General features: G+C 40.1%; 2 protein-coding genes across 11 annotated transcripts; one reads left to right on the forward strand and one right to left on the reverse strand.

The window, feature by feature from the left end:
- Window positions 1–937: 937 nt before the first annotated feature.
- Window positions 938–11,736, reverse strand: LOC119495625 (serine/threonine-protein kinase ICK-like). 6 transcript variants are annotated; one of them, XM_037782311.1, is made up of 15 exons: window positions 11,612–11,633; window positions 6,701–6,967; window positions 6,558–6,612; window positions 5,326–5,447; window positions 5,155–5,234; window positions 4,929–5,061; window positions 4,672–4,843; window positions 4,141–4,308; window positions 3,680–4,060; window positions 3,427–3,531; window positions 3,184–3,293; window positions 2,913–3,055; window positions 2,380–2,496; window positions 2,171–2,278; window positions 938–1,767 (listed from the first exon to the last, which is right to left on the reverse strand). In XM_037782311.1, the coding sequence occupies exons 2-15, from the start codon at window positions 6,799–6,801 to the stop codon at window positions 1,616–1,618; spliced, it is 1,947 nt and encodes a 648-aa protein (XP_037638239.1). In that variant the 5' UTR covers window positions 6,802–6,967; window positions 11,612–11,633; the 3' UTR covers window positions 938–1,615. The 6 variants fall into 6 exon arrangements, with proteins under 6 accessions (XP_037638239.1, XP_037638238.1, XP_037638236.1 ...); XM_037782310.1 differs by lacking the exon at window positions 11,612–11,633 and adding an exon at window positions 11,589–11,610; XM_037782308.1 differs by lacking the exon at window positions 11,612–11,633 and adding an exon at window positions 8,482–8,627.
- Window positions 7,959–20,089, forward strand: fbxo9 (F-box protein 9). Of its 5 annotated transcripts, none has more exons than XM_037782340.1 (13): window positions 7,959–8,012; window positions 13,195–13,266; window positions 14,365–14,496; window positions 14,602–14,659; window positions 15,745–15,844; window positions 16,274–16,404; window positions 16,505–16,619; window positions 16,842–16,960; window positions 17,517–17,607; window positions 17,689–17,784; window positions 17,903–17,996; window positions 19,410–19,564; window positions 19,654–20,089. In XM_037782340.1, exons 1-13 carry the CDS (start codon window positions 7,974–7,976, stop codon window positions 19,760–19,762), a joined length of 1,311 nt encoding a protein of 436 aa, XP_037638268.1. In that variant the 5' UTR covers window positions 7,959–7,973; the 3' UTR covers window positions 19,763–20,089. The 5 variants fall into 5 exon arrangements, with proteins under 5 accessions (XP_037638268.1, XP_037638269.1, XP_037638273.1 ...); XM_037782341.1 differs by having other exon boundaries at window positions 16,277–16,404; XM_037782345.1 differs by lacking the exon at window positions 7,959–8,012 and adding an exon at window positions 10,266–10,395.
- The last annotated feature ends 1,409 nt before the right edge of the window (window positions 20,090–21,498 follow it).

Below are 21,498 nucleotides of genomic sequence, written 5' to 3' on the forward strand. Positions count from 1 at the left end.
GCTAATACTGTATGTACTTTTACCTAAGTACAATTTTGAATGCAGGATTTTTTTACATCTAAGCTACTAACTAGCTATAGCTACTTTTATTTAAGTAAAAACTATGAGTACGTCTTCAGTCCGTCACTGTCTACCACCTTTCCTGCAAAGATCCACTCTACTCATGGCAAGAAGGTTGTTTGCCTGGTAAATTATTAATCATTCAAGTAGTTTTAAAAAAAACAAAACTAGCTTTATTTTTCTATTTTGGCACATTTAGTAATAATAAATAAAATGGTATAATGTATTGATTAAGCAGCGCAAACTGCTGCATTACAAACTGAATCTCTTTATTGCTAAACCTAAATATAAAAACTGTTTACTGTATGATCACGTCCCGTAGCTGTCCTCTCCAGCACTCTTTTTAATACCATATTTATTATGATGACACAATTTAAACCACTGATGTGTTCATCATTTCTTACAGTATATAGCTTATCTGTGGCACCCTATTTCACTGTATCCCCTGTAGACGGTGCTATGTAGCAAATGGTAAAGTTAACAATTCAACTGTTGCTGTGCCATACATACACATTGTGCATGAAGATAAGAATACCCCTGTTAGGTGTCAATTAAGTACAATGTAGTATAACAAAATACTTATACCTGCTTTAACTGCAGGACGATTGTCCATTAAGAGTCTCAGCAGACAGTTTTGCTAGTTGATGAAATTGCAACATCTTTCTTTCAATCACAATTTGCACCAAAGCAGGCATAAATATCATTATAGTATGTGCCCGCTGTAGTATATCAATATAAATGGACTGTATTCATGCATGTATGGCATTAACAGTGAGGTACTACTGGTGGATTGCTGTTGGCCAGACATGAAAAATGGACAGATACGTAATTTTTTTTTTTTTGGCCTGCAGTCAGCCAATCATATTAAAGTGTTTCATGACAAATTACACAAGTTGAACATATCATTACCCAGTGAAAAGTTTAATTATACCCAATAACTGGCGATTCAATAATCACACTCACTTTGGCCAAGGGGGTAGAACGTGTCAACTCGGATCATTTTACTTCAGAAACTAAAACAGTGTGGCAACCACTTGCATTGCATTAATTTTACTGAAATTAAAGTGTGGCCTTCCTTGAATTTCATTAAAAAACATATAATGCACAAATAATAGTTACCAAAAAAACAGCAGGAATGTAAAAACTGAACTGTACAGAGGCAAAGGAATTAGTTGTAGCCAAAAACAAGTCACAGTGAAGTTTTCATAAAATTATAATATGCATATCATGTATACAGTTGGTGAACATTCAATGATAAATCCGATACAAAAACTGAGGCTGTGACCTCTGTAGAACAGTAGCTATGTTACAGAAATACAAAATGAAAACACTGAGGAGCAAATCTGGGCTCAAATTTTGGCCGGTTGCATTTAAATATACACATACACTTAGATATTTTACAACTCACAACATCCATAGTACACATAATGAAAAAACATATTGTTATTGCTGTGTAAGATGTATGCACAGATTTGTATTATAAAACAACTAGGCCTACTCTTTGGAGGTTAAAGAGTTTGTCTAGGGAGCTCAGATCAGAGCTCCAGACGGGGCACTAGCGGTGTCCATATTTGGCAGACCAGTCTGTTCGCCGGTGGATGCTCTGTACCGGCGGGCGAGGCAGCAGACCGGGGGTGCTCTTGTTGGCCAACGGCCTGTTGGTAGACGTGTTCATGGGACTCCGGCCAGACTGCCACGTTGCATAATCTAAAATAGCATCAAAACAACAGGTTTGTTTGGAGTTTTTTTTTTTTTTTTTTTTAAAAGGCATCATTAAACTGCTTTATTGAATACTCAATTCTGATTGGTCAATCACAGCATTCTACGGGCTGGTATTTCTTTATAGCAGACCGTTGCTATGGACGCAGCTCTGATGTCGGACTCTGACGGACCGTTTTTGTGTCAAATTATTGATTTCTTCAGTAAGTAGCCGTGTAATAATCGGGATAATGTACAGCTAACGGGTCATTGTGGTGAAATAAATGAAATAAATAATATTACACCACAATGACCGGCTTGCTTTACATTATCCCTAACTTATTAGGTGGCTGCCATAACAGTTTATATAAGTTAACTGAATATTACAGAAAGCTCTGAAATTCATCCTCACTTGATGCTGTTGATTCCACTGAAGGACCCTGGTGCCCCCCGTGACCGGCAGAACCGATGTCTTTTTTGTAAAACGACGGCATGTATCCACCTGGGATTGTATTTGTACCTGATATTTAAAACAAACAAAAAACACATCCAATCACTTGACTGTGATGGTGAGATAACGAGTTGCAAAGATTGCAGTGAAGTTATGTCGTGGGAGATTACCGTGAGCGCCTCTGCTCGGCAGAGTCCCTCCAAATGGAATACTGCTGTTGCCCCAAAGATGGCTTCCAGTGAAGTCTTTACTGGCGTTAATGGCCACATTCTTCTTTGTGATAATGCCTGAAGGAAGATGATAGACAAGTCAGAAAAACAAATAGCACCAAGGGGGGAAAAAAAGAGACATTGGTGACTTTATCACTCGGCAGTCGAGCCATTTTGGCTTCATGTGCCACTGAGAAACTTTCATAGGAATGAACAGGAGCCCGCCTCCAACGCTGTATCCAGTTCTCTTTATGCATCCATGGTAACAACAGGATGAAAAAGAGGCGTCTTTTACTGCTACTGCCAAAATACAGATGCCTTTGTTTTAACTCCTTTTATGTGCTGACATGCCTATGTGTTACCATGGTTACCAAATTATTTGCATTGACATAAACTGTACATCGCTTATGAAGATTGCCTAAGATTTGTTTTTATTAAAGACTACCCTCAGTCCTACTAACTTTACTCAAGGGAAGTCTTGGGATATATATTACCTGGTAAATATCGTGACTGACTCAAGTAATGATGTTTGGCAGAAGCGGTTCTCGATGGCTCCTGATAGGCTGTGCTCTTGTTCAGGTTTAAAGGTGCATCTTCCTTTCCATTGGGTCGACTGAAATCCAGAACGTTTCCATATCTGAAAGACGGAAGGCATTCACTGAGTCAAACGTAATGAAAGTTACCTGCTTGTAGTAATAGTGATGTATGGACATTAGCTTCGGCTACAGATCTTTTTTGTTTTATACATTAGACATCCAGCCTCACCTGCTCAGCGCGTCCTCCCCCTGCCTCGACTTCTCTGTGGAGAAGTTACTTTTTCCAAGAATACTTATGGATGTCAGGTCGGTTTCTTCGTAGTCGTCCCAGTCTTCACCCTTAAAGTGGTGGTAGGCAGAAAGTTTTTGGCATCATAAGATTACCTGTCTCATGCCCTACTGTCAGGATATAGTCACCTTTTTATAAAAATAGCTTTTTATTAAAAATCATATTTGCTCCAATTCTACCCACTGCTGCTTTAAGGTGTCCTGTGCCGTGGCCCCAGCGCCGCCGGCCTCCTTTAGGTTTCAGCTGATAGCTCAGTAGGTTTGCTTTTTCTGACTCCTGTCTTGTTTGCTAAAAAACAACAACAACAACATCAACCATACACGTGAGGAATATTTTCCACAATTTCATGTTCAAAGAAAGAAGTTATTATATTTGTCTACATATTCTGGCTCTGGTCAGCCTCCCTTTGATGGAACCAATCTATACTCAGCCTCACCTTGCTCTGGAGACTCTTGTCAACAATGTAAGGAAGATGGCTCTGTGGCGTTCCTCCGCTCTGTTCCTGCTTCAGGATGTGCTTCGGTTGCTGCTCTCGGACCAGCTCCGTGTGCCGTTGGTACACTGCCGCCTGGGCAGCTGCAGATACAGGGGAGGGATGGATCTGCTGGAGAGGCCTGGAGGGGGGGCAGTGTTGGTTGTGAGGCGGAGGCTGGGAGGGCGGCACCGGCTTGAGCAGCAGGGGTTGCTGCTGCAGCGACTGTTGGGACTGTAAAGGAGCCTGCAGCGGCACGAGGCCCGGCTGAGGTCTGCCCTGCTCCAGGATCTGCTGAGGGGTGCCCAAGGCTTGGCCCACGTGGAAGTAAGAGTACCTGAGAGCCTGAAAAGATTTGAACAACATCAGCTTTCAGTCTTTACGTTCAGCTATGAGGAGGTCAGGAAGTGTAGGTCAGGCGCTACCTGGGCAGAAGCTGGTCTCTTCCTGGGATCCCACTGGAGCAGGTCTGTCATCAGATGAATGGCTTCAGGACTGGCATTTGGGATCAGTGTCTTCAGATTACATGGAACACACTGAGGCCAACGGAAATTCATAGCACTTGCCAGATGGAATCCCTCCGGCCAATCATTCTGGAGGGAGAAAACACAGGCTATTTTAAGGCCCTGACACACCAAGCCGACAGTCGGCCGTCGGACAATTTCGGGCCATCGGCAAGCATCTGTCACCGTAGTTTTTTCAGTGTGTCCCGTTCAGTCGGCTCTAGTTTGTCAAAGGCTTTTTGGCTGATTCATTAGGTTGAATCGGCAGCAGAACGTGTCAGTGAAAGAATCACTCTGATTGGCTGTTCGGCTTAAGCAAATCAGATCATTCCAATACACGAGTATTGCTATCTGGAATGAAGCTAAGTGGTGAGAGAGAGTGGTGTGAAATGTCCAGGAATGTCAAATACAGTGCTCTTTGTAATTCTGCTGTGCACATGTGAAGGAGCTTACCTTCTTTGGCGTACCCAAGACTTGGCAAACTCTGAATATGGTGTCCACTTCACTGGAGCCTGGGAATAGAGGCCTGAGGCTGTAAAGCTCTGCCATGATGCAGCCGATCGCCCACTGGTCTATGGGTGAGCTGTAGGATGTGGATCTGAGGAGCACCTCTGGGGCTCTGTACCTGGTCCAAAAAAAAGAGAGTACTCGGACTTGAGTGCACGGAACTATTAAACATGTGCGTTATGTTTACTCTAAAAGAAACTCACCATCTGGTCGAGACGTAGTCTGTGTACGGAGGTCGAGATCTGATTTCACGGGCGAGCCCGAAGTCAGCTATTTTCACCAGCTCTGGGCCCATGCACAGGAGATTCTCAGGTTTCATGTCCCTGTGAAAAAACCCTAACAAACGACACACAGCGTGACCGTCTTCACTCAAACTGGTACAAAATGTAAAATGTGCCACATGTAATTTAGCACCGTAAACAGACGTACCGTGTTTGTGAATGAACGTGAGCCCCTGCAGTATCTGAAACATGATATTTCTCACAGCAGATTCAGGAAACAGTCGAGTCCTGCAGCAAGAAACAGTTAGAAAGGAAACTGTAAGCATTTATAAAACAGCTTTAAAATGTGGGATTAAATAATGTAAACAACTATACGCACCTGTCTTTCATTAGCTGATAGAGATTTTCCTTCATGTACTCAAATATAAAGTACAAGTGATCATTTTCTCGAATTACCTCCTTAAGTTTGATCACATTAGCGTGGTTGAGTTTCTTTAATGACTGAGGGAATAAAAGAAAACAGATAATGTAAGAATATGTGGAATACATAAACAAAAAAAAATGTAATAGTCAATTTAACCATGCTGGACAATACACACAGGTCACTGCAGCACATTCAAAAGCACGCCCTACAACTATGGAACAAAGCCTTCCTGTTAAAACAGTGTAAGAAGAACACAATGGAGTTTGGGGGGTAAATGCTGCAAAGGTGGGTTTTTATACTTACAATTAAAAAAAGGGAAGCAGGATGGAGAAATATACATGTTTCCCATGCACTTGGATGATACAGGTTTAACCATGCTAACTTTTAGTAAGGGGGGAAAAGCTGTAATGGGATTTTGAGATTTTATGGTGTGACATGCTGTAATTATGATCCAGTTAGCAGGACTCTAAGGACCGGCGTGTTCTACACATGTTTCTGCTGCGTTATAAGCTCTAGGAAAGGGGGGTTGTGTAAGCCGGGGATGGGAACCAGAGCTCAAAACCAACAGCACACAAGAATCACCTTCAACTCTTAGAGCTGGTGTGTGACTTTGAGCTGTGAGGAGATTTAGACAGTAACATACTGAATTGGTGTGAAAACAAACGACAGAAAGTTTTGAGTGTTTGACAACTGGACTAAAAATGTACAGTATATCAACCATATAATTACTGAATTACCTGCAAATCAAGTTATCACGAAGTTACTTCTCTATTCTACAAAAAAAAAGAAAAATCAACCCAAACAGCAAAAGAGTCGCAGGGTGTGGCACCAAAATAAAACAAAAAATACTCTGGACAGTATTGTTCCACCCCCCCCTACAAAATTGTTTTTAAGGTTAGCTAGTAATACCGCACAGTGTGATGATATCTCACACCCAAAATTGGAGAATGGAGCCAAAACTCCATATAATGTTTGTGGAGTTTTGATAACAACATTGAAAAGCCAATGGGGATCATTAATAATATAATATGGGCACATAGTATTTAACATCAATTTGATCAGTAAATATGGACTTTCTATATTAAAATTCTATATTAAAAGTTGATTTTGGGTTGATTTTTCCATAATTCTGGTGTGCTATTCAAATGTGTGAAATTGTGCTCAAAATGTAGAAAAGATAAAATCACCTTGACTTCACGGAGGTTCATGCATTCTTCCCAGGAGTAGAATTTTCTTTTCATTCTGAAAAATATTTTTCCTATTAACTTGACATAAAATTGCACAGCTGAAAAAACAAAACAAAATCACACACAATTTTCCAAACACTCACTTCTTTATGGCAACCAGCTCTCCCGACTCCAGGCTGCGGCCGAGGATGACTGAGCCGTAGGTGCCATCCCCGAGCTGTCTGATGGTGGTGTATCTATTCATTATGCTTGTCCTTCCATAGGATGCGTGGGAAGATGATAACTGGGTGGAAGATGGAGATGTGTTTGCCTCCCGCTGGCTGAATGCAACCAGATTTTCCTGTGACAACAGCAGAAGACCACGGGAAGAGCTGGAGGACTCATGGTGTCATGGACTCGCCTCCTTCTAGCTGAGAAGGTGAAGGATGAACGACAAAAACTCATGTTAGTTATGAATTACAATGTACGTGGCCCATTATAAACCAAGTAGGACGTATTCAATTGGTCACAAGCTAACTACTAAGTGGGACATTTAATTGTTGGAAAACTTGTTGGTGCTGTGGACAAACTATATGAGACACTTTCGGAAGTGGCATTTGGCATTCCTGCTGAAAGTTCTTGGTACTCTATGCATCAGCCACAATATATGCCGATATACAGTATCAGCATCGTCCAATATATCACAAATATACACGTTTGTATTGAGCAGGTAGGCTCCATTAATCCTCCCAATCCTAGCTACGGCTGATGATTAATTAAGGACCTCAGTTTTCAGTGCCACAGTTTTATCTGCCTGCAGCATTAAAGGAAAGATTTGGGATAAGGATAGTTAGGTAGGTAGGTACTTTATTAATCCCCGAGGGGAAATTTCTGAGTTACAGCAGCAAAAGCTAGAACAAGCACACAACAAGATTAAGAATAGAATAAGAATAAATAAGATAGAAAATATGCATAAGCAATAAATACTCTTAAAAGCTGGTTAGCAAGTGCCAGTACGTATGTCCAATTGTGATGCATGTCTGACTGCACTGCTGGATGGATGAGTGACAGTGTGTGTGAGAGAGAGGGGGATGTTATTTAGTTAGTCCAGAGATGAGTTGTTCAGTCTGATGGCAGTGGGTAGGAAGGACCTTCTGTGCCGCTCCGTGGTACACCGAGGTAGGAGAAGTCTTTCGCTGAATGTGCTCCTCTGTCTGGCCAAAGTGTGGTGAAGTGCCTAAGTGCCTGACAACGACTTGTTGTGAAGTAAATGCAATAGAACGGGTGGGCGGGAGAGTGTGACATCTAGTGGCTGAATGTTATCAATAGCGCCTTTAAATCTGAGTTTCAAGATGTGTACCTACAACAATCATTTTGTGACATCACAACTAATTTGGTAGCCAATCAGGGTTCAATATGCAACTTGCACAAGCTCTGATGTGGAAAACTTCAAGCCTCCAGCTGCTTTTCAGTAAGGTAGGAGACATCTTGTCCAGCAGTTTAAGTGAACAATATTTGCATATTCATAGATTCTCCATGTTTACTGACTGGCATTAGATTGCTAATAGCTACTACTTGCAAGACTAAGAGTAAGTACTATTTCCATGTTTTCATAATGTAATGGTTAGCTGGCATAGCTGTTGTATTCATAGTTAAAGCAATAGTGAAAGCTAGCTCACATATTTAGCACCAAAACATTCATTATGTGGATATAAATCACTCTGCAGTTAGTTCCAGTAGACTGGGTTTAATACTATAACCTGCAGCCATGTGCATGTAATGGTAGCAAACATAATACAATTAATGCTAGATTATAATGTTGTTGTGGTGCTGCTGGTGGCCCAGCTGCTGAAAACAACATTACAGCGCTGCAGAGGAGAAAAATGGCCTGAATTTATCTCCTAACTTCACCAGAGAAGCAGCATCAGACAACAACAACACTCACCCTCCTCCAGTCAGATCCACTACAACACATATCCGAGCATTAGTAGTCGATGTTCAACAGGAATAATCAGTCCACTGAGAGATAACCGCATCCAGAGTGTCCAACACACTGTATAAATACAGTTTCATCTATCTATCCAGGCCCTCTCGTTATCATAATCTCGCGATGCTGTAAAAAAAACACTGCTTGCGGACTCGAAACAACAAATCACAGCTCTCCTCGGCCGGGTACAAAGATAGATATCTGCACACCCTGCTTTTAAGCTTGCTGCGTGTAAAATAAATACAAAACAGTCATTCCCAAACTCTTAAACAATCCAAATACATAGCAGTGATAGGTAAATGACATGATATGTATCGTTCATAACACTGAAATGATAAAAACAGAAAAATATACCACACAAAAAACGAACATTCTCGGCGCAAAGCAAAACCGGAAGTGACAGAGCATGTATGCTCTTGTGTCGCATTCTTCTCTGCTCATACAAAGTGAAGCAGAAAGGTCCAAAATTGTATTTATTTATTTTTTTGCTTATATTTTTTTATTTTTTTATTGAAAAAATTCAGATTTACAAACTGAACTGCGGTGGTCTTCAGGAAACGTAAAAACATGGAAGGCTCTCTCTAGAGCCAATGTTTGGTTTATCTGTTCCGGGCTACTGTAGAAACATGGCGGTGCAATATGGCGGACTCCGTGAAGAGGATCCGCTCTGTATGTAGATATAAACGTCTCATTCTAAGCTAACAAAAACACAACGATTCTTAGTTTCAGGTAATTACACACTAATGAAAACATAATTATGAATATTATATTCCATTTCTGCTAATAGATCCTCCTAAATCCTACACATTGTGGCCCTTTAAATAATTCCTCAAGCATCAATGCCAAATATTTGCTGGTTCCAGCTTCTGAAATGTAAGGATTTGCTACTTTTACTCTGGTTTATATACCTCTAAATAGAATAGATTTTGCCTTTCAGATTGTTGGCTTGTCATATCAAAATGTCTGAAGATGCCAACTTGGGTTCTGAGAACTTTTGATGATCATTTTATGTACATTTCCTGTCATTTTGTAGACTAAACGACCAATTGAGATAATAATTGGCAGATGAATTCATAATAGAAATACAGTAGTTGTTACTTGCAGCCCTACTTTTTATACTACTACAAGGAATGATAATAGGCCAACTGATACTAATAAAAACTCATAGACTGTATATAAGAATTGGACGCAGTCACCGTGACGTCATCCATTGGTTAGTGGAGTGCCGTTTTGAAGCCTTGAGTCCGGCATTTTGGCTGTTGCCATTTTGGCTTTTTGCAACCACAAGTGACCTGAGAGGGTATAAAATGCTGTATAAGACATTTTAAGGGCGACCAAAAAGGTTATAATTAACTTTGAAGAACTGTAAACACACTGTGAAAGGGTTAAAGTTTTATGACAAAAACACAGACAACTCCCAGACTGGACAACGCCGTGGTAGCGACCTGTTAATCACAGGGTAGCCACGCCCTAAAGGATACCCTGCTTTATGGTCTATTTGACTCTAAATTGGACCATAATTTAGTAAATGAACATCATGCTGTATTGAAGAAGACTTGAAACTAGCGATTGAGACCATAAACTCATGTTTACAATGTTTACTGAGGTAATAAATCAAGTGAGAAGTAGGCTCATTTTCTCATAGACTTCTTTTTTTAAACCAGAGGAGTCGCCTCCACAGCAGTCGTCCGCATTGGCTTCACATTTCAGACCCCGAAGTTGCCCACTGTGAAACTGCACTTCAGCTTTATAATTAGAACCTGAACCTTCAGGGATTACTCCCTACAGTTTATTTAAAGGTTTTACAGAAATAACCTTCTGGAAATGTTCCTAGAACATCGTTGCTGTGTCGCTTGTGTGTTTTCTGTATAGGTAAGTTAAAGATTCCTTTCTTAGTTGGGGCATGCTTCCTTTGTTTGCTATGGTCTCGGAGCCTGTTCACTACGGTGGGCCATAACAATTATTTAAAGGGACTGTATGTAAGAATCAGAAATGGTTGTTAACAGCGACACCTGTGGCTGTTAAGTCAACGAAAATCAGCGTCGGGCTCGCGCTTGCTTGCTCTAAATAGACATGAACGAGCATCGCTCAACACAGTGAGGTGACACACGTCAGCTAAAACCACAACATCACTCTATATTTCACCTGCTTGGCAGTAATGTTAGCTGACCAGGCGGAGGTCTCTCCATGAATCAGTGCTGATCCTAGTGTTGGCTTTTCCTGCTTCAGCCTCCCGACTGCGGTCGGAGGGAGACAATGGCACCCGGTCGGAGACGATAAGGTTTCTCGCTGCGGAGCCCCATCACTTCACAAGTACCCGTGTCTTGTGAAGTGACGCTATAAATATATAAAGACCCCGTGTCTTGTGAAGTGACGCTATAAATAAATGCTGCAGCTCTGGAGGAGCTGCAGCATTTATTTCTGCACAAACGTCCACTGTACATTCACTAGATATTCTCAGAGCTACGAAGTCTTCTGCAGTGTGTAGTGAGCGCGCATGCACGTGAGGTGGAACGAGCTGAGTGAAGGCAAGCAGGTAGAGGAGCAGAGGAGCAGAGTGCAGCAGAGACTCCGGCCCTGGAGACCAAGGCTACGGTCTCCCCCGCGTCCTCCGACCACGGCCAACACTGTTTCGCAAGACGTGCTTCACTAGATATAACTTTGCGGTTTCTGTGCTTCCGTGTAGTTTGTGTTGGAGTCTGATGGTACGTGTCCACAGGGAGTCTGAACAGCGTAGCCACTCTCGAGCGCGCATATGTGAGCGACCCAGATTGATTTTTACATGTAAGAAGTTACAAACAGTCCATTTAAACTAAATCTTTTTTTGTTAAATAGTATTCCTTTCTTAGTTGGGGCATGCTTCCTTTGTTTCCTATGGTCTCAGAGCCTGTTTGCTAAAGTGGGCCATAACAATTATTTAATTATAAATTTAATTACATAACATTACAGCTTTTATTTATTCCTCCATTATTTTATTTATTAATTGGAATATTTATTGATTTCGTTATTCCACCACATTATGTTCTGATTAAATGTATGACCGAGTCATGTTTGGTCCTCCATACCCAGCACAGCCTCTACCTGCTACCTTCTCTAACGTCTCTTCCTGACTCCCTGACTTCCTGTTGTCACTGGAGCAGCTCCGGTCCACTCAGCGGAATGGCTGCGTTCCTTCGTGCTCGTAAATATGTCCGTTGTGTTGTCCGTTTCTCCGACCGTGAACTGTAAACGCGAGTTGTTGACCGCTTGTGACGACAAACAGAAGCAGACCTACTAAGCCAAGCTGTCATGGTGGGTCACCCTGTTTTTACCAGTTGTTATTCAGCGAGAGCTAACGCGTTAGCCTGCCAGCTAGCTAAGCTAAGCTAACGATGCTAACGGTCACCATGGATTCCTTTAGCTGTAACCTTAGTTACTGCTCTGCTGTAACCTTAGTTACTGCTAGCGGTAACCTAAGTTACTGCTCTGCTACACGAGTCTCTGCAGGGTTTAACTTGTTAACAACACTTAAATGTTTGTGCACAGACAGCTGCTCTTAAATTAACGACATACTGACAATATATTATGTGTAACAGATTAATTATCTATATCGTCCATTAGCATGAACCTACATGGTGGTGTGCAGTCGTGTGCTGTTAGCTGGGTAGTTAATTAGATTAAAGCAGAGGTCAGCAACCTGCTGCTCTGGAGCCACATGTGGCTCTTTAGCTCCTCTCCAGTGGCTCCCTGTGGATTTATAAAAACATACTGGAAATGAGTAACTGTTTTTTTGTTTACATTTTTATTTACCATTGTTGAGGAAAAATAAATAAATCTGAGATTTAGAGAATAAAGTCGTAATATTATGAGAATAAAGTCAGAAGTTTACGAGAAAAAAGTAGAAATATTATGAGAATAAAATCAGAAGTTTAAGAGAAAAAAGTCGTAATATTATGAGAATAAAGTCAGAAGTTTAAGAAAAAAAAGTCGTAATATTATGAGAATAAAATCAGAAGTTTAAGAAAAAAAAGTCGTAATATTATGAGAATAAAGTCAGAAGTTTAAGAGAAAAAAGTCGTAATATTATGAGAATAAAGTCAGAAGTTTACGAGAAAAAGTCGTAATATTATGAGAATAAAGTCAGAAGTTTACGAGAAAAAAGTCGTAATATTATGAGGAATAAAGTCAGATGTTTACGAGAAAAAAAGTCGTATTATGAGAATAAAGTCATAAGTCATCTGTACTTCAGTTTAACAAGTCAGGAATTGTTGACAAATGCCAACTATTTCATCTATGCCTTTCCTTTAACCAAACCAGTTTTTTAACCTGGCTCCAAACTAGGGATGTATCTACACCAATATTAGGCCGATACTGACTCAAATAGCTGGATTGGTTATCTGTGACAATGGAGCTGATCTTTTCTATTCAGTTAATTGAATAAATTAAATAATTTCATCACAAGGTACCGCTATAATTGTGAAAATTTGAACATTTAATACCATTCTGGGTGGATTGGGACTCGGTGAGGAGCTGAATGTCCTGCTCTGGCAATCGCAGTCTGCTAAACCAGTCATCTGCATCAACCCGATCCACCCAAATACTAAACAAATCCATAAACCACAGACCATAGTAACCGGGTTTGATGACAAACGGCTCCTGTGACGAGTAATACTTCACTTCTTCCTTGTACAGGCTGACGAAAATACAGATGTGGGAGGTATGATTGAGGATGAAGATGAATGTTCAGATGACCCAAACCTTCAGGTGAGAAATCTTCTATGGACATACAGGAGTAAGATGACAAGTAATATATGTTCTTTTTAAATTTCTAAATTATTGACTGCATAAATGGCAACTGCACCCATCTGTTATCCCATCAGGATGTGAGAGCAATATTTCTGTGCACTGCTGTTTTCTTATTTGTCTCTGTCTGTTCTTGTTATATGTTTCTGTTAAACTCCACTAACCTGTTAACACGGTGCTGCCTTATAAAAGCCAGCTAGCTCCAAGTGTCACATAAACCGATCACTTGCAGTACAAATACAACATGTATCAGTACATAAACACATGTACTCTAAACTCAGACTGTACTTGTCTTACTGTTTCCAACGCTGGTAGCTCGGTGGTGATCCTCCCTCAGTTATGCCACTGTTGTATGCATAAACCAAAATGTATCCAGATTGACACCACTCACTACGTATTTACAGAATGCTGAGCCAAGTAATATTATTTATAAAACAAGAAACCTCATATGTTAAAATAAAGAATCACCTTTTTCAGAAGCATTAGGTAGGTATTTTGTGGTTTGTTTAGGAAAAAGGTAAAATGAAGAAACGCATCAATATTCTTATTTACGGCAGCCATGTAGAAGTTTGATGTACGCTATTTCACATGGTTCCTATTGAGAAATAGTTCTTGATAGTAGGGCTGTGTATTGGCAGGAATCTGGCGATACGATACGTATCATGATACAGGTGTTATGATTCAATATATTGTGATCTAATTTTAGGAAAACTGTCATAGTATACATAAAATGTGAGTAAAAAAAGGTGACTTTTTTAATACAATCAGAACAGTGGGATTTGCATTTATCACAGTCCCGTAACATCCAACAACATAGCATTACTCCCAGAGGGCACATACACTGAGAGGGTGCATCTATTTGCAAATGAAATCAAGTATTGACTGCATAATCTTTGCAAAAATCGATACAACATCATAAAACATAAGATCACAATGCTTGATATTTTTCAACATTTTCTCACACCCCTACTTGATAAATTCTTATTCTTGTTATAGTCAGACTGAGATCAAAGCTCAGGACTATTTTTGGCTTTGAATAACTTTGTCATTGAATTGCAGCTGGAGCTCAGTGTGTTCAGAGCTCAGTGGATGTCTGAACTCAAATCGAGCTCTGGAGCAAGTGGACTGAGTAGCCGACTGCTGCGAGCTAAAGGCCTGAAGAGGTCACAAGACATTGCCCAGGAGGAGAAAGTAAGTTGTGAAATGATTTCTCCAGGTCATGTACGTAGATGTGTTGCAGAATGTTTTCACTGAATTTTGTTTGTTGAATGACTGACAGTAGTCCTCTTCCCTCAGGCCACAGAGCTGTTCTTGAGAGCTGTTCAGGAAGAGCAGAATGGAGCCGTCTATGAGGGTACGTATGTTGGATGCATGTTGGTGATAGGTTGAAATGTTGGGTTGATCACAAAAAAAACCCTCTAAATTCTTTAGGAACAGAAATGACAGTTAATTCAGAGTCACCTTGTAGAAAATTATACATTATATCAGGGTTTTTGTTAATAATACAGGCATTTCTAACCGTCAGTTATGATCTTAAATGAAACCTGAAATTTTTGAGCTAGGGCTGTCGATTGGTTAAAATATTTTATCGCGATTAATCGCATGATTGTCCATAGTTAATCATAATAAATCGCACATTTTTTATCTGTTCAAAATGTACCTTAAAGGGAGATTTGTCAAGTATTTAATATGGGAGTCAATATATCAACATGGGAGTGGGTAGATATGCTTGCTTTATGCAAATATATGTATATATTTATTATTGGAAATCAATTACCAACACAAAACAATGACAAATATTGTCCAGAAACCCTCACAGGTACTGCATTTAGCATAAAATAATATGCTCAAATCATAACATGTCAAACTGCAGCCCAACAGGCAACAACAGCTGTCAGTGTGTCAGTGTGCTGACTTGACTATGACTTGCTCCAAACTGCATGTGATTATCATAAAGTGGGCATGTCTGTAAAGGGGAGACTCGTGGGTACCCATAGAACCCATTTAAATTCACATATCTTGAGGTCAGAGGTCAAGGGACCGACAGTTTTTCCTCGCCAGAATTTAGCATAAGTTTGTAGCGTTATTTAACCTCCTTTGTGACAAGCTAGTATGACATGGTTGGTACCAATAGATTAATTAGGTTTTTCTAGTTTCATAAGACGCCAGTATCTTCACTCTAGCTTAAACCTCCAAAAGATTGATTGCGTTAAAGAAATTAGTGGCGTTAAAATGAATACGCGTTATTATCGCGTTAACTTTGACAGCCCTAATTTCAACAGATGTCATAGCCAATGACAGTAATTGAGCATGTTTAATTGCCACCCGTATAGTTTTGTGAGTTCTGTATTTAAAAAAAAAACAGGTGATTGCACTGCCTGACAGCTTCAATTTTATTTTCTTGTTAATGTATCGTTTGACATCTTTCTTTACTTGCAGCTATCAAGTTCTATCGCATGGCTATGCAGCTTGTGCCTGACATTGAGTTTAAAATCAACTACAGCCGTCCTTCTGATGCAGACCGAGGTGGAGGAAACTTGTAAGCTGCTTCATTACTTTTGGATATTACAAAATCTAAGTCTGCAATGTTTCAGTACACTGTGAAAGGTCTGTATTTAGAAATTCTGACATCTTAAAACACAAATTTCAATGTTTTTTTAAACAATAAAAGTGCTTGTTATAATATTTTTTAAATTAAAGGGACTTCATAGCAGACAGAGGTCTGTAATTATCTGCCATAGTAACTAAAGGGTTACTGTATTAAAACTAATAATGTTTTTAAGTTTGTGGAGAAACGGTTGTGAGTAATGTCATGCGGCCAAGTTTGATAATGTGTGCTGACCCATTCACACCAACAACAAACACAGGTCCTTGCTTATGTCTGAAAGGTGAATAATGTAGCTTGCAGGCTCGTATTAGAGATTGGGATATTCTCACGTCTAAAACTAAACATGTGTTTTTATTGCAGCAGGGAGGACAATGATGCTGACGGTGATATCGAGGATCTACTTGCCTACTTTGAGCAGGAGCTCACTCTGGAAAGCGCCTTTCCAAAGATCTGCACTCCTGAGTTTGATTTGACTCAGATGCACATTTCACGTAAAAATCTGTAATTGTTTCTAAGATTGTAAACATGTCTAAAGTCATTACCAACTTGTATTTATTTTAACTAATTTGTTTCCTGTTTTATTTACTGCAGACTTGCCACGCGAAATCCTGATGTACATTTTCCGTTGGGTTGTGTCGAGTGAGCTGGACATGCGAGCCCTGGAGCAGCTCTCTTTGGTTTGCCGTGGGTTCTACATTTGTGCAAGGTCAGCCCCTCTGTCATAACAGATCAGCTGTGTGACAGCTTGTTTGTCAACAGCTTGCTTTTTTTCTCAGGTTTTGCATCTCAAATTTGCTGATTTGGGATCGGGCAATTGGGGATCTCAAATTGTTGCTGCACAATAGATAAAGTAATTTCAACACAGTTCTGTGTGCATGATTTTTAGGTTCACTCAATCTTAATTTTTCCTCTTTTTATTTCTCTTCAGGGACCCTGAGATTTGGCATTTAGCCTGTATGAGAGTGTGGGGACGGAACTGCACCAAACTTGTGCCCTTCAAATCCTGGAGGGAGATGTTTCTGCGAAGGCCTCGTGTCCGTTTTGATGGTAATTAAGTATTTTATGAGTTACAAATTTTGGATGTGATAGTTAATGAGACCAGTACTGATATCTTATATTTCCCAACCTGCTCTTAACATGCAGCACACTGTTGCCCCCTGCAGTGGGACTACAGCAACGTTATTGGAGCACCTGGAGTGTTTCAGTCAATGCAGAAATTTGAAAATGTGCCAACTTTTAAAATGTGATACAGACCACTGGACTTATGCTTGGTTTCAATACTGGTCAACATAAAATGTAGTGTGAACTTGCTGCTTCCTGCTGTGTGCTGGCTCTGTTGTGCACAGGTTTTGGGATTTTATGATTCTCCACCACACATGTGGATGTTGTAATGATTTATTTATTGAAAAAAATGTTATACGCAAGCTTTAGGATAATTCTTATATGCACAAAACACCAGTTCGAAAGCCAAATGTCTCAAATAGACAGTTGGCTAAATCAGTTTTCTGTTACTATACTATTACTGTTATTCTATTATTACACTGAACCTCCATTGAAGATGATTAACTGGATGTTGAACTTTCCATTCCTATTATTTTCACAGGTGTTTATATCAGCAAGACATCGTACATTCGTCAAGGAGAGGAATCGCTGGATGGATTTTACAGGGCTTGGCATCACGTTGAGTACTACAGGTAGATGTTTGACTTCAATCATTATTTTTTGTATTGTGAGCTGTATAGATATCACAGCATGCGTTGACATTGTTGTCACAGGTACCTCCGGTTCTTCCCTGACGGCCACGTCGTCATGCTCACCACCCCTGAGGATCCTCTGGTCGTTGTTCCTCGCTTGCGTACTAAGAACGTCAGGTACACCTTCTCTGTTTTCTACAAACTCGGCTAGAATAGATGTCGCAACATCAAAAATAATTCCACAGATTGAGTGGCGGCACTTTTCACGAATGTTGAATTTTGTTTCATTTTACAGGATGGATTCTGTTCTGCTCGGTCATTTCCGTCTGTCACAGGAGACCGACAATCAAACCAAAGTTTTTGCTGTTGTCTGCAAGAGAAAGGAGGAGGTGAGAATAAGGGTGCTTTCACACCTGTAGTTGGGTTCATTTGGTCCGAACCAAGGGAAAAATGATTGTTGCATTTTAGTTCTGGTCCGGTTCCTGTTCACGCTGACTTTTTAGAAACGAACCAGAGGAGTAAACATGGGGGTATACAGACTGATCGGTAACTTGTCGATTGGACGTGAGCGTCATCATCAGGACCCTCGTGGGGAAATCAAATTCTGGTGACTGACATAAATTTATGCAGCACTTTAATGCTTTTGATGTGTATATTTACAGTATGTTCTTTGATTAATAACTTATTACAAGTGTTATTAGACTGCAAATTGACTGCATGTTATGATGAATAATGGTAGAGACAGGACTGTACAAAAGCCTCTTTGCTCGCTCACAGATGACTGGTGCGAAAGCAAAATGCGGACGTCAGGGAGCGCACAGACGCAACATGAGGCGTATTACTGTGGGATCGCTGTCACACACTTTTTAATGGAGTTAATGAACTGACTAAGTATACAGAGTCGGATACAAGCACAGCAGTTTTAACAGCTTTTAAACTTATTAATCAGGGAAAATACCCAAGCTGACGTGCTTCGCCGATATGCAAGGCCTTAAATACAGATCAATAAGATTTATGAGTTTAGCTTATCATAAAATCCTGTGGTTGGAACTGCACCGGACTTCGCTTGGGAGCGGACCAGATAACCGAACCGAGACCGATTGAAAAGGTGGGCTTTGGTCCGCTCCCAAGCGAAGTCTGGTGCAGTTCCAACCACAGGATTTTATGATGGCAGATATGTGATTTTAGCAGGATTTCAAAAGCTAAACTCATAAATCTTATTGATCTGTATTTAAGGTCATGCATATCGGCGAAGCACGTCAGCTTGGGTATTTTCCCTGATTAATAAGTTTAAAAGCTGTTAAAACTGCTGTGCTTGTATCCAGCACCAGAGGTAGATTGATAGCTTTCATACCAGCCCAAACCAACCTTACCAACCGGGCAAATGGACCTGAGTTCATTTTAACCGAACCAAACGAGTTAAGTGTGATAGCAACGCAAGTTTGGCGCATTTGTGGAGTGAGATAAAGATGTATACCGTAGGAAAGATTAAGTGGCCACTGTACATCATTTAAAGCGCTACAGATGGACTTTTGTGTAAAGGGACATTTTAACAAAGCGAACAGACTTTCCAAAAATTTGAATAACTCATCCGAGCGTCTATGTGAATGATAAAGAAACTGAACTCGCATCATACTTTTGTACTGTAATGAATTGTTGCACTACTTCTTAACTAGCAATGTCATAGTTACACGTTATCGAGTGACATATGAACTGTAAATTCCAAATTTACAAGAAGAAAGTACAACAAGCTAACCGGTGAGTTAATGGCTCAGCTCGTAAACTGCGTTATTTGTTAACAGAAAGCGACCGAGTTTCAAAGGAATCGGTTCTGCAGGCGGAACCCCCCTCCGGAGGCTGAACACAGCTTCCACGTGGGACTGCATCTGTCCTCTGGGGGGCGTCAGAGTTTCAGTAAGCTGGTGTGGATCCACCACTCCTGCCACATCACCTACAAGTAAGAGACATAAGCACCAATAGTAGTAGAGAAGAAAGAAATATTTCCCTATTTGTTTCAAAATTGACATTAATTCTGTTTTTTTTTAGGATGACTGGAGAAACGGTTATCACCGCGTTTGACCTGGACAGCATGTACACGCCCTTCTTCTTTGCACGTGTGAAGAGTTATACCGCTTTCTCCGATCAGCCTCTGTAAGCAGCCTGCACATGATTCCACAAAGACCACAGCAACAGTTCATCCACCAGTTTATCAAAATGCATACTCCCTCAGCTTGTTTAATTAGTGCTGCAGCTGGATGACGGTGTTAATATATGAACCCTCATGTTTCCTACATGCAAACACTTTATGTTTCAGGTTTACATAATAGAATACTACATATTTTCTGATTTCAGAAATGATTATAATGTGCTGAAAGCTAAAATAATTAGCAACCTTTCCCACCTGTTCCAAGCAATGAATGTTCATACTGTGTTTGTTTCATGGTGCACTTTCCCCCCTGCAAATAAACAATGGTGAATGGAATATGCTCTTTTGGTATTGTTTTAACTGAATGACTTGTATTGACAAATACTACACAGAAGGAAATCGGATAAACTAAGATATCATCCTCAGGTAGCGATGTGTAATCAGATTTATCAGACAATTCTTCAACATGTAATATACACTCATGGCTATAGGAAAAATGGTACATCATAGTAAAATTATAGAGATCTTATTACACAACCTCAGTGAAAAGACATTGCAGATGTGAATCCAGACTTCGACAGGACATCATTTGTCTTGCTGGGGACACACGGGTATAATCCACGTATTACATTTTCTGGGAACGAAGCGCGGACAGATCAAACAGGATTTGCAGAGAAAAAAAATAATGAATGTGAAAGTTGAATTGGATTAGACTAAAATGATTTGTGGCTTGCTGACTTTATGTATAGTAGTATAGTTGGTTTTTCAAAAATATTCTAGAGCGTCTACTATATATAGTCTTGCAAATTCTCAAAATGGCAAGTAAATCTATTGCTGCTTTTGTATGAGTTGATAGAAAAGGAGACAAACCAGACAATAATAATTGATTGTTACAAAGAGAGGAGAAAAAATAAAAACTCAACTTTTTTTTAATTTGAGATTAAGTTTGATTTTCACATGATCCCTCTGCTTTGATGCTGTCATACTCATGTTTGTTGAATTTTCATCTGTCACAAAGCTAAAGCCGTGAAGTTGCAGCACTGGATGTTAATTGTTCCACGATGAACTAAATATAATAAAATTGCAATTAATTTAGTTTAAATAGAGGAACATAGAAATAAGTGGTCATCCACTCTGAATAATGCAATCATTTCAAAATACAGTAATTTGTGATTCACGTCTACTCATGTTAGCATGATTGCTATTTGTATGACTAGAATAAGACAGATATGATAGAAATATCATATATATATATATATATATATATATATGCTGTGCTTGTATCCAGCACCAGAGGTAGATTGATAGCTTTCATACCAGCCCAAACATATATATATATATACATATATATATATAAAAAGCCTTGTGAAAATCCCCCCCAAGAGCAGTTTTTTTTTCTGGATACCATATCCAGGTCTTATTATACATCCATCCTCCCACCGACCCACAGGAGGCCAAGTCTTTGGCGCCAACCTTTGTGTTTTATTAAAGGGACTGTTTGAATCAGAAATGCTTGTTAACAGCGACACCTGTGGCTGTTCAGTCAACGAAAGTCAGCGTCAGGATCGCACTTGTGTTCGCTCTACATAAACATGAACGAGCATCGCTCAAAACAGTGAGGCGACACACGTCAGCTAAAACCACAATATCACTCTATATTTCACCTGCTTGGCAGTAATGTTAGCTGACCAGAAGGTGTCTCCATAAATCAATGCTGATCCTAGTGTTGGCTTTTCCTGCTTCAG

The sequence above is a fragment of the Sebastes umbrosus genome, chromosome 10, assembly GCF_015220745.1.
Source record: "Sebastes umbrosus isolate fSebUmb1 chromosome 10, fSebUmb1.pri, whole genome shotgun sequence".
Lineage (NCBI taxonomy): Eukaryota > Metazoa > Chordata > Actinopteri > Perciformes > Sebastidae > Sebastes > Sebastes umbrosus.

What these genes read in the sequence shown, in the direction of transcription:
- fbxo9 (XM_037782340.1), top strand. Translation starts at nt 7,974, where the DNA reads ATGTGGAAAACTTCAAGCCTCCAGCTGCTTTTCAGTAAG. An exon ending in GAATGGAGCCGTCTATGAGG is followed by an intron (nt 14,660 to 15,744) that starts GTACGTATGTTG and finishes CTTTACTTGCAG; the next exon opens with CTATCAAGTTCTATCGCATG. An exon ending in TCCTGCCACATCACCTACAA is followed by an intron (nt 19,565 to 19,653) that starts GTAAGAGACATA and finishes GTTTTTTTTTAG; the next exon opens with GATGACTGGAGAAACGGTTA.
- LOC119495625 (XM_037782311.1), bottom strand. Translation starts at nt 6,801, where the DNA reads ATGAATAGATACACCACCATCAGACAGCTCGGGGATGGCACCTACGGC. An exon ending in GAGCTGGTTGCCATAAAGAA is followed by an intron (nt 6,613 to 6,700) that starts GTGAGTGTTTGG and finishes AATATTTTTCAG; the next exon opens with AATGAAAAGAAAATTCTACT. An exon ending in TATCAGCTAATGAAAGACAG is followed by an intron (nt 5,235 to 5,325) that starts GTGCGTATAGTT and finishes TTCTTGCTGCAG; the next exon opens with GACTCGACTGTTTCCTGAAT.